This window comes from Pelobates fuscus, chromosome 2 (assembly GCF_036172605.1).
Source record: "Pelobates fuscus isolate aPelFus1 chromosome 2, aPelFus1.pri, whole genome shotgun sequence".
Taxonomy (NCBI): Eukaryota; Metazoa; Chordata; class Amphibia; order Anura; family Pelobatidae; genus Pelobates; species Pelobates fuscus.
The window spans coordinates 418,394,193-418,408,961 of record NC_086318.1 but is presented as its reverse complement, the minus strand read 5'-3'; the positions used below and the strand labels follow the sequence as shown (position 1 = coordinate 418,408,961).

The 14,769-nt window shown below is 39.0% G+C and overlaps 2 protein-coding genes across 7 annotated transcripts in view; both read right to left on the bottom strand.

The window, feature by feature from the left end:
• The window catches only part of PLCB4 (phospholipase C beta 4), a 319,240-nt gene that overhangs the window by 97,947 nt on the left and 206,524 nt on the right, over positions 1–14,769 (bottom strand). For all 6 annotated transcript variants that reach the window (XM_063444010.1, XM_063444007.1, XM_063444012.1 and 3 more), the window contains exons 5-8: positions 7,327–7,427; positions 3,718–3,798; positions 1,527–1,586; positions 413–556 (exon numbers count right to left, since the gene is read on the bottom strand). In XM_063444010.1, the coding sequence (XP_063300080.1) occupies positions 413–556; positions 1,527–1,586; positions 3,718–3,798; positions 7,327–7,410 (369 nt within the window). In that variant the 5' untranslated portion in view covers positions 7,411–7,427. The remainder of the gene's footprint in view (positions 1–412; positions 557–1,526; positions 1,587–3,717; positions 3,799–7,326; positions 7,428–14,769) is intronic.
• Positions 1–14,769, bottom strand: part of LOC134587546 (uncharacterized) — a 248,165-nt gene that overhangs the window by 147,399 nt on the left and 85,997 nt on the right. The gene's annotated exons all lie outside the window — the stretch shown is intronic.

The window sequence follows — 14,769 nt, the reverse complement described above, 5'->3', positions numbered from 1 at the left end:
TCCAGTGCATCATGGAAGTTTTAAAACACCTACCTTTTGTTATTCCTGCATCCGTCTACTTTTAAAACTCAGTTCTTTTACACATACTCCCAATGTCTACTGACATCACATTAAACACACTTGGATAATGTTTGAGCGTTACATCAATACATACACTGGTCTGTGTTTATCAGGCCTTTGCACTGGGGTGGTAGAGGAGATTATTTACAAAACGGAAGGATTAATTTGCGTTCCCTCGACGTGCAACTTAATACTTGTACTTATTGTACTGTATGTTTGTTGTCCCTCTGTGAGTTGTTCTTAATGCAATAATAATCGCTTCTTGGGAAGCCGGCGTTATTGAGTCATTTACATGCACAGATCGTGATAGAGCACTCATTTGCAACTTAAGCAGTGCTAAATTGCTAAATACCTTGGCTACGTCTACACTCTCTGCCACCATGAATATGAAGCTTATGTTGACCAGATCTGGACCAGAACAGACGCACACTATTCGCCCCTCCAGCTCCTGTTCCGTTTTCCCTGCAGCCTCAAGTGCAGAGAGAATTTTTGGATCCTGCATCGGAGAAAAGAAAGGTGATTTAATGAATAAGACTAGCCAACCTGTCATCCTCTAGGTCAATCTTGGACAAAAATATTGAACTCCAGCTGTAGTCGGACAACAACTCCCATGATGCTGTGCCAGCCTTTAGTGTTTACTCCATACCAACTCTAAGTCGTATAGCGATCCACCAACCGATTAGTTGCCAGAGCATTATGGGGCTTGTTATTTAGTAACAGCTAAAATGCTATAGAGGATAATTAACTATAGAAAGCAGTATATTCAGAATAAAATCTAATTATTCTTTCATTTATTATAGACTGATATTTTTAATCCCTTTGTCAGTTCTCTATAATTATTTATTTTGTAAATAATCCTCAGCGAGTTAAGCAAAGGCACATTTATTCAGCTTTAGGGAAATGTAGCTGTAACAGTTTGGATGGCAAGGGTTAGGTGATAAAAGCTTTATACACACATTCATAGGTAAAAAAAAATCCCAGCCATAATATGCTACCCATAACTGAATTATTAACATTGTAAACTAAATAAAAAGATAAAAAATAAATACCGTCGTAGGTGACAGAGAGCCAAGTTTTAGAAAAAACATGATATTCAGAGTTTTTTTTAATTCATCAATCCACTTTAATTTTCTATCAGTGAAACCATTTGCAGGCGATCTCTCAGCCCACGAATGTGTCATGACGCTCAAAGCCTGACATTTAATGATAATTATGAGAAGGGCAAATGCGTTCACATGTCCTATGCGGATGTGATATGCCTTCGTCTCAGATTTCTTGTCCTTTCTTCTAATCTTTTAAGGGTTACTGCGTCAGTATTGTTAAAAGAACATAAAAACAACAACACAGTTTTGATTAAAAATGTATCGGCACCCTAGATTAACTATGACAACCTTTACACGGTGACTTAAAACCTTAGAGACATAAGGAAATTCTAAAAAAGTAAGTTAAATATCAGATTACGTTACCTTTGGTACGGCGCCACATCGAATGCTGTTGATCAGAGAACATTCCAAAACTTGTCCTTCCTGAGTGATAAGATATGAAAAAGAAGAACAACTTTAACCATTATATTACATAAATAAATTCATTAATTAATGTATAAAAGAAAAGAATGCATGTCACACAGGAGATGCTATTACTTAATCGCCAAACACCCCAATCTATCCATATACATTACAAACAAAGTAGCATAGAAAAAAATAACGTACAAAGGGTAACAAATATGTACCGTATTTATCGGCGTATAACACGCACTTTTTTCCCCTGAAAATAGGGGGAAAATCGTGGGTGCGTGTTATACGCCGATATCCCATAATTACTTACCTGTCCTGAAGCGTGGGCCGGCTTCACAGCTTGCACCGCGGTACAGGAACTTTAATTTCATGTTCCGGTTTACGGCGGGACTGAAAGGAAGTGTGCACAATAGTGTGCACACTTCCTTTCAGTCCCGCCGGAAACCGGAACATGAAATTAAAGTTCCTGTACCGCGGTGCAAGCTGTGAAGCCGGCCCACGCTTCAGGACAGGTAAGTAATTATGGGAGGGGAAGTACACTATGGGAGGGGAGGGGGAAGTACACTATGGGAGGGGAGGGGGGGAAGTACACTATGGGAGGGGAGGGGGGGAAGTACACTATGGGAGGGGAGGGGGGAAGTACACTATGGGGGGGGAAGTACACTATGGGGGGGGGGAAGTACACTATGGGGGGGGGAGTACACTATGGGGGGGGGAGTACACTATGGGGGGGAAGTACACTATGGGTAGGGGAAGTACACTATGGGAGGGGGGAGAAGTACACTATGGGGGGGGGAAGTACACTATGGGAGGGGAGGGGAGGGGGGAAGTACACGAGGGGAGGGGAGGGGAGGGGGGAAGTACACTATGGGAGGGGGGGGAGAATGGGAGGGGAGGGGGAAAATACTATGGGAGGGGAGGGGGAGAATACTATGGGAGAGGAGGGGGGGAGAATACTATGGGAGAGGAGGGGGGGGAGAATACTATGGGAGGGGAGGGGGGGAGAATACTATGGGAGGGGAGGGGGGGAGAATACTATGGGAGGGGAGGGGGGGAGAATACTATGGGAGGGGAGGGGGGGAGAATACTATGGGAGGGAAGGGGGGAGAATACTATGGGAGGGGGGGAACACTATGGGATGAGGGGGGGGGGGGAATACTATGGGAGGGGGGAAATTTCCTGGAATTTCTTTCTAAAAATGAGGTGCGCGTTATACGCCGGCACGTGTTATACGCCGATAAATACGGTAACTATAAATACCCAGTACTTCTAAGCCTTCTAAAATACATTTAAAATTACCAGGAGATGTCTACTAACCTCAGGTCCCCTAAATGAAGGTCAAAGGCCAAGCAATGACCCCCTGACTTTTTATTCTTCCGATACTGTATCACGTATATGATATGTATGAATATAACGTAGACACAACTGGCCACATTAAATCAGATTACCAAAACATATGGTCGAACACGGTACTGGACAGTCACTGGACGTTTCATAAGGGGGCTAGGTAACTGGGATTTCTGCCCTTCTTTAGCTCCTGGAATCTTATCTTTGTCTTGGAATTATCAGGATAGATAGATAGATAGATAGATAGATAGAGAGATAGATAGATAGATAGATAGATAGAGAGAGAGAGAGAGAGAGATGGATGGGTGGGTGGATGTTGGGGAGTCCAGTGTTCTAATCCTTCCCACTTGTGTTCTATAGAACCATGCATCTAAGATTATTTTTTTTTTATTCACATTAATCATTTATTTGTGTTTTAAATACATTAAATATACTTCACTCTAGCCAAAGCTAGATCAAAGCTTCTTATACAAACTATACAAAGAATCCAAAAAGATTTCAAAGTGCATTTTCACAAACATACATTACATATATCTGCACAAATAAAGGATTAATGATGTCATTAACTGCAACTCCTTCTCTCAACTGGCTGAGATTGAATGGAGTTACAGTACACAGCTGTACTCTGCGCTACAGTCACTCTCCATTCTAAATAGCTCCTTAAAGCACTCTACTGAATGCTATCATGACACCACTTCATGTCAAGAATTTAAAGGTGGAATTCTTAATAAAATTAATCATAGAAGGAAGCAAAATAGATACATAGAGGTTAAAATTTTCTTTTTTAAAAACATACCTTTCCTTCACTTTTCCATGAAAGGAAAAATCCAAATTCATCCATTTTAAAGAGGCAGTTTGGCTCAAACACAAACGATTCCTAAAAAAAGGGATAATGAATGGGTGACTAGGTATATGTATTTAATATATTTGTACACATAGGTTTAATCGGGGTTATTCACTAAGGTAAGTATTGCCAGGAATTCAAAATGATTTCAAAGTAAATTAAAAAATTCAGATCAAAATAGATAAATTAGAAACATTCTGCAAGTCAATTCTGTTTTGTGTTTGGTGATTTTGGCTTTAAAGGGACACTATTAGCACCGGAACTACTACAGCTTTATGTAAAGTCTACATTAAGACAGCTTAATGTAAAGGTTGCAAAAACCTGTCCCTGCAGATGTACACTTCTAAACACTGCCTTTTCTGCCTAAGGCCACCTCTAATTGCTGTTACTCAACAAATCTAGAGAGGCTTCCTGGAGTGGTCCTGCAATCTTTGCAGAACCCACATTCAGTACTTTTTACATGAAGGTGTCAAATGTTCCCTACAGAAATGCACTGAGCCCACTGAGAAGCATTGGATTGGCAGAGATCATCAGTAAAGCCGTGCAAAGCTGCACAGCTCCCCTTCCAGGTTATGCATCCCAAACGCTCTATGTAGTCCCACGGACTGAACAGGAAATACCATTCAACTCTGAGAACCTCTGCTGGTTCGCATGGGGCTAAGTCTTCTTAGTCATTTACTTCCCTGCAATATATTAGACACAGCCCGTTTGACTGGCGAGTCTTTTATAGATTCAAATACGGTGATGTCATGCTCATATATAAAGGAACCCCGTCATCTAAGCGACCCCATATTCTATCAATTGTGAGTCACAGAGATGATGTGGACCAATCAGAAAGTATGTTGGCGTATGACCCCAGTGACATTTTCTCACTTGTGCCCTTCTTCTTTTCCTCCATTTCACATTTGTTCTCCTCTTCTGTATCACCATCGCTCATTTGTTACCCTCATCTTTCCCCCATCCCTAATTTTACCCCACTTTTTTGTTACCATTCACCCTCTTTTTTGTTACCATCCTTTACTTGAACCCACCTTCTCTACATCTTAAATCACCTGTACACCAATTGTCCTCCTCTTCTTCCATGTGTCTCTCTTCTAATGCCCCCTCTGAGCACACCTTAACTCTTCCCCAATGTTGTGGGGGCTACAGCAGTAACTGCAGGCAGCTGGAGGTTCAGGAGTTTGTGCATGGTTATGATGCTGATGTCATCTTCGCACGTTCTCCTGCAGTTCCTTTGGCTGCCTGCAGGGAAGAGAGGACCTGCTACCAAGAGTGCTTTGTGAGAAGGGGAAAGAGCTATTCTCCTTCTCGCTCGAGCACTCCTGCTGTAGCCAACCCATTTTTAAGCTTTATTTAAAAATAGGTGGTCCTCGTTTTGCGACCTACCTGTTTTTTTACGACGGCTCGCACTTACGACCAGTGGTAAGTGCGAGCTGTCGTGGGGATTCCCTGCTCTGGTGCATTGATCTAGGTTTGGGGAAACTTCCCCTAACATAGATGAATGCACCAGAGCAGGGAATTCCTCTAATCTATGTTCAGTGAAATTTACCCGACCACAGATTAGAGGGATTCCCTGTTCTGGTGCGTTTGTTTATGTTCGGGGAAGTTTCCCCGAACATAGACAAATGCACCAGAGAAGGGAGTCCCTTAACTCTTCACTTAGGAATGGAACCCGGTCGGTAAGTGAGGAGTGTCTGTAATAGAAAAATACATATGTAAAATCAATACATAATTAACAAACAGTCAACCTCCATACTGCACACTGCAACTATGTATGTATGTGTAACAATGTTTCTATAATTGTATTCTACATATCTCTGTGTAACAATGTTTCTATAACTGTATTGTATATATCTCTGTGTAAAAATGTTTCTATAATTAGTATTTTTGAAATCTACATCTCTATGTAAGAATGTTTCTATAACTGTATTGTATATATATCTCTGTTTAATAATGTCTCAATAACTGTAGTGTACATATCTCTATGTAACAATGTATCTGAATGTTCTCTTCAGGACATGTTTGAAAGAGAGAGAAATCTAAATGTATTCTTCCTGATAAAATCATTAACACATTTTAAATAAAAACAGCATTAATTTATAGCTACATTCCATACTGTCACTCATTATCACCATAATCAATGCAATAATATATTGCAATATTCTGTATAGGAACCATGAATAAATTATAGAAGTAATAATTAATAAGTACACGCCAGACTGCCACCATTACCATTATATTCAATGCAGACACAAACTGACACATTCTATATGACAGCAAGAAAGATTCCCAGGCACTCAAAGTGTGAAAGCCGCAGGCAGATTTATTGAAGCAAAACAGACAGCAACGTTTCGACCCACCAAGAGGTCTTTTTCAAGCTTGAAAAAGACCACTTGGTGGGTCGAAACGTTGCTGTCTGTTTTGTTTCAATAAATCTGCCTGCTGCTTTCAAACTTTGAGTGCGTGGGAATCGTTCTTGGTGCCTTAATATGTTGAGATTGCTGGTCCTGTTCCCGAGCACCTGTGGCCGCTGGGAGCGAGTGCGGTTCCGGTGATCAATTTTGCTACATTCTATATGGCAACCATAAATGAATACATACAGGAACAATTTATAGCTAGACTCCCTATTGTCACCGATTATCAGTATAATCAATACTGACATATATTACTATATTATACACAGCCACCCTATTTGTCCTATGTAACAACCATATATTGCCAGATTCTATGTACTGCTGTACTGAAGCTGCCATTAATACATATAGCTTACATAGCTACCCTTCATTCACCTAGAGCAGGGGTGGCCAAAATGTAGACCCTAGATGTTTTAAAATGGCAACTTCCATGATGCCTTGTCATTCTAAAGACATGCAAAATATCATGTGAGTTGTAGTTCTACAACATCTGGGGACTATCTTTTGGGCACCCCTGACCTAAACCATTCACATTACCTCGCCTATTTTATTCTAGATAGCTAAGCATGGATAATTTATACATGTTAAGAAATAAGAAAAATACGATTAAATTATATTGTCAGTTAAAGAATACACATGAATGTCACAGAGCCATAGTCCTATGTTCTATTACCAAAAAAAAGAAGTAGTAAAAAATGGTTTTATTCGATAACTGATTATTGGAGATATGCAGTTATTGTGGCAAATTAAAGTTCCCCTATATCCAAGTCCCAGGTTGCACGGGTAAGCCAGTACTCACTTACTTACTAATGTGTGAATGTAAGAAATTAAAAGTCAATTTCAAACTGTAGCCACAAATTGCCACATTTGAAAAATTCTCCACTCGGCTACAGTATATGTTTCATTCGGCTGCTATGGCCTTACGTTTGCAACTCACTTTTTCACAATTTAGTGTATTGCCTGTTGGTGATAATATAAATTAGATCAGCTTTGGAGAACAGTGACAGCCAGCAGACAGGGCTCTCGTCATTGTGTCTTGATGACTTCTAGACTTGTGATACACTTCTATCTTGTATTCTGCACAAGCTTTCTCATGCTTGTATTCGTGTGAGTACAAAAGCCAAACAAAATGGGCATTTTAAATTACCTCCTCGTATCTGTCAAACACAGCCCCTTCTTGCATGAACGAAGGGACAGCCTTCTGCCAGTTGAACTCATATGGTTTCGCCATGTTTTCTTCTAGAATGCCTGAAAGAGATCACAGATACACTGTATCAGATCGATTTTTCAAAGGAGAAGTTTGTATCATAAATATAAAAACAGTCATTTAAATTAGAAACATCAATTAAACAATAAAAATACATACACAGAAATGAAGGTGTATAGTCAGAATGGAATACTGTAAATAAACAGACTATGCGTAACACAAATTATGTATCACGGGAAAATAATGCCTCTAAGGGGTTCTGAAGACTTTATAATGAATCACTCAGCCATAATGCATTGTCCTTAGCAAGAAGACATCTATTATGTGGCTTGAATTTTAACTGTTGAGGTTAGGGCTATGGTCAAGGTTTGGTTTCCTCTGTAAGTCCTGGTCGGCCCAGGCTGGTCTGAGTTACATGCCTGGGTATTTTTAGTAATGGGTTGTGAGCGGCGCTGGGAAGAGAGAGGTTTACTATGTCTACCCAGGCATTCTCCTGGCACATCAGTAAATTAAAGAGACACTCTAATCACCAAATCAACTTTAGCTTAAAAGAACACTATGGCGTTAGGAATACAAACTGTAGAGTTTATACGACAGTGCTCCTACTCCTATTAAGACGGCGCCGCCCTCCCTCACCACCAGGCTGCCATAAAACGCAAAAACATTAAGTTATACTCACCTTTTGTAGTGCTGATGCTCCCTTGGCACTGTTTGCCTCCCTTTTGATGTTCCAATGCTCCTCATAATAGAGTGAGTGCCACCCATATGAAAACGTCCCCACAGGAAAGCATTGATTCAGCGCTTTCTTATGGGGGCTTCCACTTGACTGAGTCCACTTGGTCTGTGCCGCTAAAGCACCTCTAGTGGCTGTTAATATGAGGTGGACATAACCCAGCAATGTAAACATTGCACATTGGACAAAGCACCCAACATCATGGTGATAAGCCTGTAAACATGACATTAAAAATAAACAAAAACCCCAACATTGAACAGTTTTTCAACTAAAAAGCCAGTTGTGATAAAATGACAAATACGTGGTTTACTCACTATGGAATTCTCTCTCTGGCTTACACCACCAGCCTTGAATGGGTTAACAGTGTGATCATACAGAAAAAAAAAACTGGAGTGAGCAGAACCGCCTCTCATTCTGCTTTAACATATCACAATTGCCTCTATAAACATGAAGGTTTTACTAGCATCTCTTAATTATTTTCATCATTAACTTCCAAGCTGCAGGCGATATAACACAGTAATGCGAATTGTCACTGATAATGAACAGTGGACGATTAGTTTATTCACTAAGAGTTGGATTCTAGAGAACTGAAAAAATGTATCACTAATATAGTATCGGAGCTGGGGAATATATCCAGATCCCTTATTATTGCCTAAATTTAGCAGTCTGTGTTTTCGATTCATTTCAGTTTAGTGTTTAATGAAGGAATGACCCCAATATAAACAGATTGGAATCGGCAACCATTTGTGATAAATAATAACATTGATGGCCGGTTGTCATATTTAGTAATTAGAGCACTTACCTAACAGGGTTATTGACTAAACAAATAGAATCTGAATTTAAAAACGGAGTTAAAGTAACGAATACAAGTAACATATGGAGAGGAGAAGTGTAAGAATGTGTTTGTGTATCAAAAGTGTAGCCAATGCATAGATCTAGCCTAAATTAACCATATAGCTGCCTACACAAGCGACTGTTTCTACTTGTTATTATTTAAAAATGTGCCTGTTCATTCTGTGCCCCGCATGTTGAGCGTGGGAAAAGTTGGAGGACTGCTTTTGGGGCACCTCTTACCTGCCTGTGATAAATATATGCACAAAAAAAAAAAAAAGAATGTGTTTGTGGAGCACTCGCGGCTGTAGCCCCCTGGTGGGGAGAGCGACTTTAGCAGCTTAAGAGTAGGATATCTGAGATCGCTGTCCAGAGGAGTGCAGTTCTAGGGACTGCTAAGATACTGCGCAGAACCCTCAGAGTCCCCGGCCTCTGGTAGATGACCCGAAATGAGGAATAAACACCAAAAACCAAACACAAAAAGCACACCTAGAGGGGTGAGAATGTCAATTTTATATATATGGACAGTTTCTTCTGTTTTTGGAAACTACAATTTAGTAAGATTCACTAAACTGTGAATTGTCAGGAGTTTTAAACAAATTTTTCAATTGAAAGCAAAATACACAAACGAAAAACACAGCTGAATTGATTTTATTTCTTCCAAATTGGCCATTTTAAAATACAAACATAAGATGTATTTCGAATTTGCATAAAGTCACACTTTAATTAATAATGCACTTAGCCTTCTGTTTGAGATGATACATTGGATGGAAAGGAGTTGTTGGCAAGAGGTCTGATTTGCATCGAGAGTTTGTTTCTTAACGATTGCCTTCCAGTTTGAAACACGCTGTTTAAGTGCTACGAAATGATCAATGTGAATTCTCAGGCTATTAGAGAGTTTTAATGGAAACATGATTCGTACATGTGAGAAATTAGATTTACCGGAGGGCTGACAAGTCTTAAAAGTGAATAGAAAAGGAAAGACTAAACAGTTATTTCCCATAGAGATTGATTGTACAATTCTACTAAAACAAACATAGTAAACAGTGTATCTTCCTGATAAATGTCAATCAATTCTCATTAAAAGATCACAACAAGACCTAGATATCACATTACTAAAGACGATCCGGATACCCGAGGTATAAATAGATCTTTTTTAAACTTCATAATAAATCGAGTGAAAGCATTTGATGCCTGGGGTAGGTCATTAGGTACTCACACAGAGGGTAGATGAAAGAGCCAGAGGTTAGTTGAGAAGCATTGAAATCTATTGACCAGAGCAATCTAATCATTAAAACATATTCATTCAATTTCAGAAAATCACCTTTCCATTATTACTTCTAACGGTTAAGAAACATGAAAGCTACAAGAGGTCAGAAAAGCATGCTTTAATACCAGAATGACATTATGGTCTTTACGTGCTCCAAGAAAATGTATGGGACGCATAAAAGAGTTTGCATTTTTATAGGCCACAAATAAAAGAACTTTTTTTTTTTTTTTTAATATTACAACAAGTATTTATTTTAGTTAATGTCATCTTATTGTCAATTACAGTGCATGTGGGGATCTAGAACGGTGGATTCTGTGGAAAAGATATGTGGAGAGGTGTGCACTACTGAACATGTTGGTGCCATAGATATTACATATATTATATATATATTTTTTTATTTTTTTATTTTTTTTTAAATAAAACAGTCGGGTGACGTGGAGATATAAGCATGTATTTGCTAAATTTTGTTGTAACAGGTAGGCAAATGGTTTGCGAACTCCAAGCCAAATTTATTTCAATTGCAATCTCCTATGTCTCCTATGTCTCATCACTGACAGCCGCTAGAGGCGCTTCTCACACTGTGAAAATCACAGTGAGAAGACGCTGGACATCCATAGGAAAGCATTGAGAAATGCTTTCCTATGGGCAGTTTGAATGCACGTGCGGATTTGAACCCCTTCAGCCCAGCGGGAGTGGGACCCTGAGGGAGGGGGGGACCTAAAGACCCTATAGTGGTCCTTTAACTCTTGACAAGGGCACTTCAAATTCTGGGTTTATTTTTCTAGCTCAGCTATTTTGGAATTAAATGAATGATTCCTCTTTTAATGAATATACCCCTAGTATTCAACCTCATCATTTAACGCTACTTCAATTTTACTAAAAAAAACACTTTAAAGTCATTAGGGAAAGACACAGTAGATGCAAATGAACACAGCTAATTGCATAAAGAATTAATAAGTAGACTGTTTTGGTAATGGCCCCGCAAAGATGTTTAACTAAGAAGGATCCACCAAACATCACATACAAAATTCTTTTCATTCGCGGTCAAGGAAGTCACTCCATGTTAATCAGCTTTTGAGAGTTTCTGTTCAGCTTCCACCTATGTCATTTACTTTACTAATAAAACTTCGGCTAGGTTGGCCTAATTTTCTGACCTTATGTAATGTGGAATTTTGTAAAAGATACAAAACAATATTACAGCAGGAGACGTGAAGTAATCATTCGGTGTACCCTGAAATGACACAGCCCATAAAAGGGAATTTTCCATCTTATTGTAAGCTTTGTTAATTAAATGCGTCTCGGCCTTTAATAGGAATTCTCCCTAGTGTGAAAGCAAAGATTTATTTGTTTCTACAAGCCAAGCAAAAATAAAAAGCACTCCATACATCTAGCAAGATATTTACTAATGTTTGGCTAGTTTTATAACCGCAAAGGATTTTGAATGATAAAAAAAAGCTCTTTAAAAGGGATACTATAGTCATCAGAACAACTACAGCTTAATGTAGCGGTTCTGCTGCCTATAGTCAGTCCCTGCAGGCATTTTAATGTAAACACTGCCTTTTCAATGAAAAGCATTTCAGGAAAAAGCACTGGATTGGCTGAGATAATCAAGTTTGATGATCTTAGCCACAGAGGTGGAGCCAGACAGGTCAAGCCGCTGCGATATCAGCATGACGTGGGAGGAAAGGGGAGGAAAATCACAATTTCACTGCTCTGACAAGGGGGCAGGGGAATGAAATAGTGTGTTTAACACTACATGTTTGTGTTCCCGACACTATAGTGTTCATTAAATGTTACATCTGAAAAAGACAGTGCTGAGTTCTGATCCCCAAAAATGTTTTTGCCCTTGGAAGGACAGGCTGGGTTTTACACATTGTTTATTAAGTCGTTATATAGAACATCCATTAAAACACAGTTTCTTCCTAGATAAATGATTATTTTCTAAATTTATCCTCCACACCAGCTTATCCTTCTAAACGTTTCTGCCTATTAGTATATCTGCCCCATATGTATTGTGTTCCATTTGATCTTGCCTTCCCTGGCTTTTCCGACTATTAAATACTATTTATTTATTTTTTAATTCACTACATTGTATCCAAACTTTTCATCCTCATTCAATGTTATACCTTCTTGTCCCATGTTGTCCCCTTCTATATGTTTTCTACTCAATACGTTTTATAATAGCTTTTCTCATGTTATCCTCTACAATGCTTGTCTTCTCACTCAGTTTTTTATCTTGCAGCAGCTTATCTTATTTTATGCTCTGCATTTTCACCTCAAACACTTTATCATCTAACAGCTTTCCTTATGTTTTAATTGACATTCTTTTCTACTCAACCTATTTCATCTTCCAACAGCTTTTCTAATTTTATCATTTACTTTATTAGTTATTTTTGTTGCCTTTTTGTTCCATTCTAATATGTCCTGCCCCATTCCATTGTATTTGTATACCTCACATATTCTTTTTCCCATGTTTAATTTTAGATTCCAAGCATCTTCCCAACTTATTCTTAACATGCATTCTTCATTGGTTTTTATCCTTGTCTCTCTTATTCCATGTTACCCTTTTCTAATGGGGTTTTTCACTACAATGAGAATTCAAAGTAAATTCAAGAATTAAATGTTTTTGTCCAACATAGCCAAACTGAAGGAATAGCTGAATTTGTCCAATTTGTTCCAATGTTGACCCTGGATTTGAAATTCACTTTGAATTCCCACAGTGAATAAACCCTGTACGTTTTCTCCCTCATTCCATTTTATCCTTCACACATTTTTCTTTCCCATTACATTGTATCCTTCATTCTCGTTCACTCTTTTTGTTCCATAACAATGTTCACCCACAGTCTTCTTTAATCATGTATGCTCTATACTCTTGTTAATGTATATTACGCTTTTTTTTATATATAGGTATCTATATGCATTCCGAACATGGTTTGACCGGTTTATGCACTCTCTGGATCTAAAAATAGATAGATCGATAAGCAATTCCATTTATCCGTCTTAACAGATCCATAAAACAAGAAATACACGTGATAATAACTGTATAAAAAAACAGCAAAGAAAGCAGCACCGAGATGACACATTCTTTTATTAATAGTACTTTATATAAATCCTGGTATTTTGTTTTTTGAAAGTAGAATGCTAAATTTAGCCATAATGGATGTCAAAACATAGGGAAATAAATAAACCCTTAGGGTGCAATATACCATCTCTACTAGAAATGTGTTCAGTGTTGTGATGACTCATTGTTTCTCCAAAGGCAATGAAAGCACAGGTTGCACTAAGCCCCTCGGTGGTAATTTCTCATTCATAACAACGTGACTCACGACTAGGTAAAGTCAGTGCTACTGACCTTTTCTTTCCTGGCTTTCTAGAAATATAAGCCCCATTAAATCTCTGTGATAGAAAATCAATGCAGACATGTGTTGGTTCTTTCCTAGTTTTATACTTTCGATAAGAAATGGGACAAACCACAGGACTCAACACGTCCATATGAAGATACTGAGGATCTGTAAGTTAGAACACGTTAGGAACACGGTCTTAAAGTCCACTATACCTGAATGCATAGGTTGTGTGGGCTAGGCGCAGAGCTTGAGAACTTGCATTGGGTCTATGTAGAGATCGGTAGCAATATATCAATAGCTTGTTTGGGATCTCTAGATAGATATTTAGATATTCAGGAAGGTCTATGCATAGATTGCCAGGATTCTCTGTAGAGCTTCAGTGACAAGCTTGCAGAAAAATTGTACTGAGTTTCCTTTAGACCTTTTTTCATATATGTGGGAGGTCTACTAAAATCTTAAAGGGACACTATAGTCACCTGAACAACTTCAGCTTAATGAGGTTGTTTAGGTGAGAACTATAGCTCCCTGCAGCCTCTCTCATGTAATCACTGTATATTCTGAGAAAATACAGTGTTTACATTGAAAGCTAGGGACACCTCCAGTTGCAGTCACTCAGAGTGAACCAGAGGGATTTCTGAGTTGATGGAGGCATAATATGCCTCCATCCACTCAAAACTGCTGTGCACGAGCATCCTGTGATTCAGTATCTCCTCCCACTGCATGCAGACACTGAACTTTCCTCATAGAGAGTCATTGATCCAATTAATCTCTATGAGGAGATGCTGATTGGCCAGGGCTGTGTTTGAATCATGCTGGCTCTGCCCCTGATCTGCCTCCTTGTCAGTCTCAGCCAATCCTATGGGGAAGCACTGTGACTGGATCAGGCTATCACATGTCAGCAGACTGCTTGTTTTTCCTGAGTCTAACAGCATGCAGATTTACAGCTTCTGGCTTGAATACAGATGGTTGTGTCAACACTATAGGGTCAGGAATACATGTAGTTGCACTGGTGACTATAGTGTCCCTTTAAGGAACAGATCCAGCAAAGACTTGGCAACTAAAAAAAATCTTGTGAGAAAGTGAACTGTTTATTGCAATGGTCAATGATGGACCTGTCGACTTAAGAACATGGTAACCACAACTGGTTGGATGGCTGGTGGAGTGCGCTGTTGTTACAGCCTCCTTGGCTGTTATTGACGAGTTAT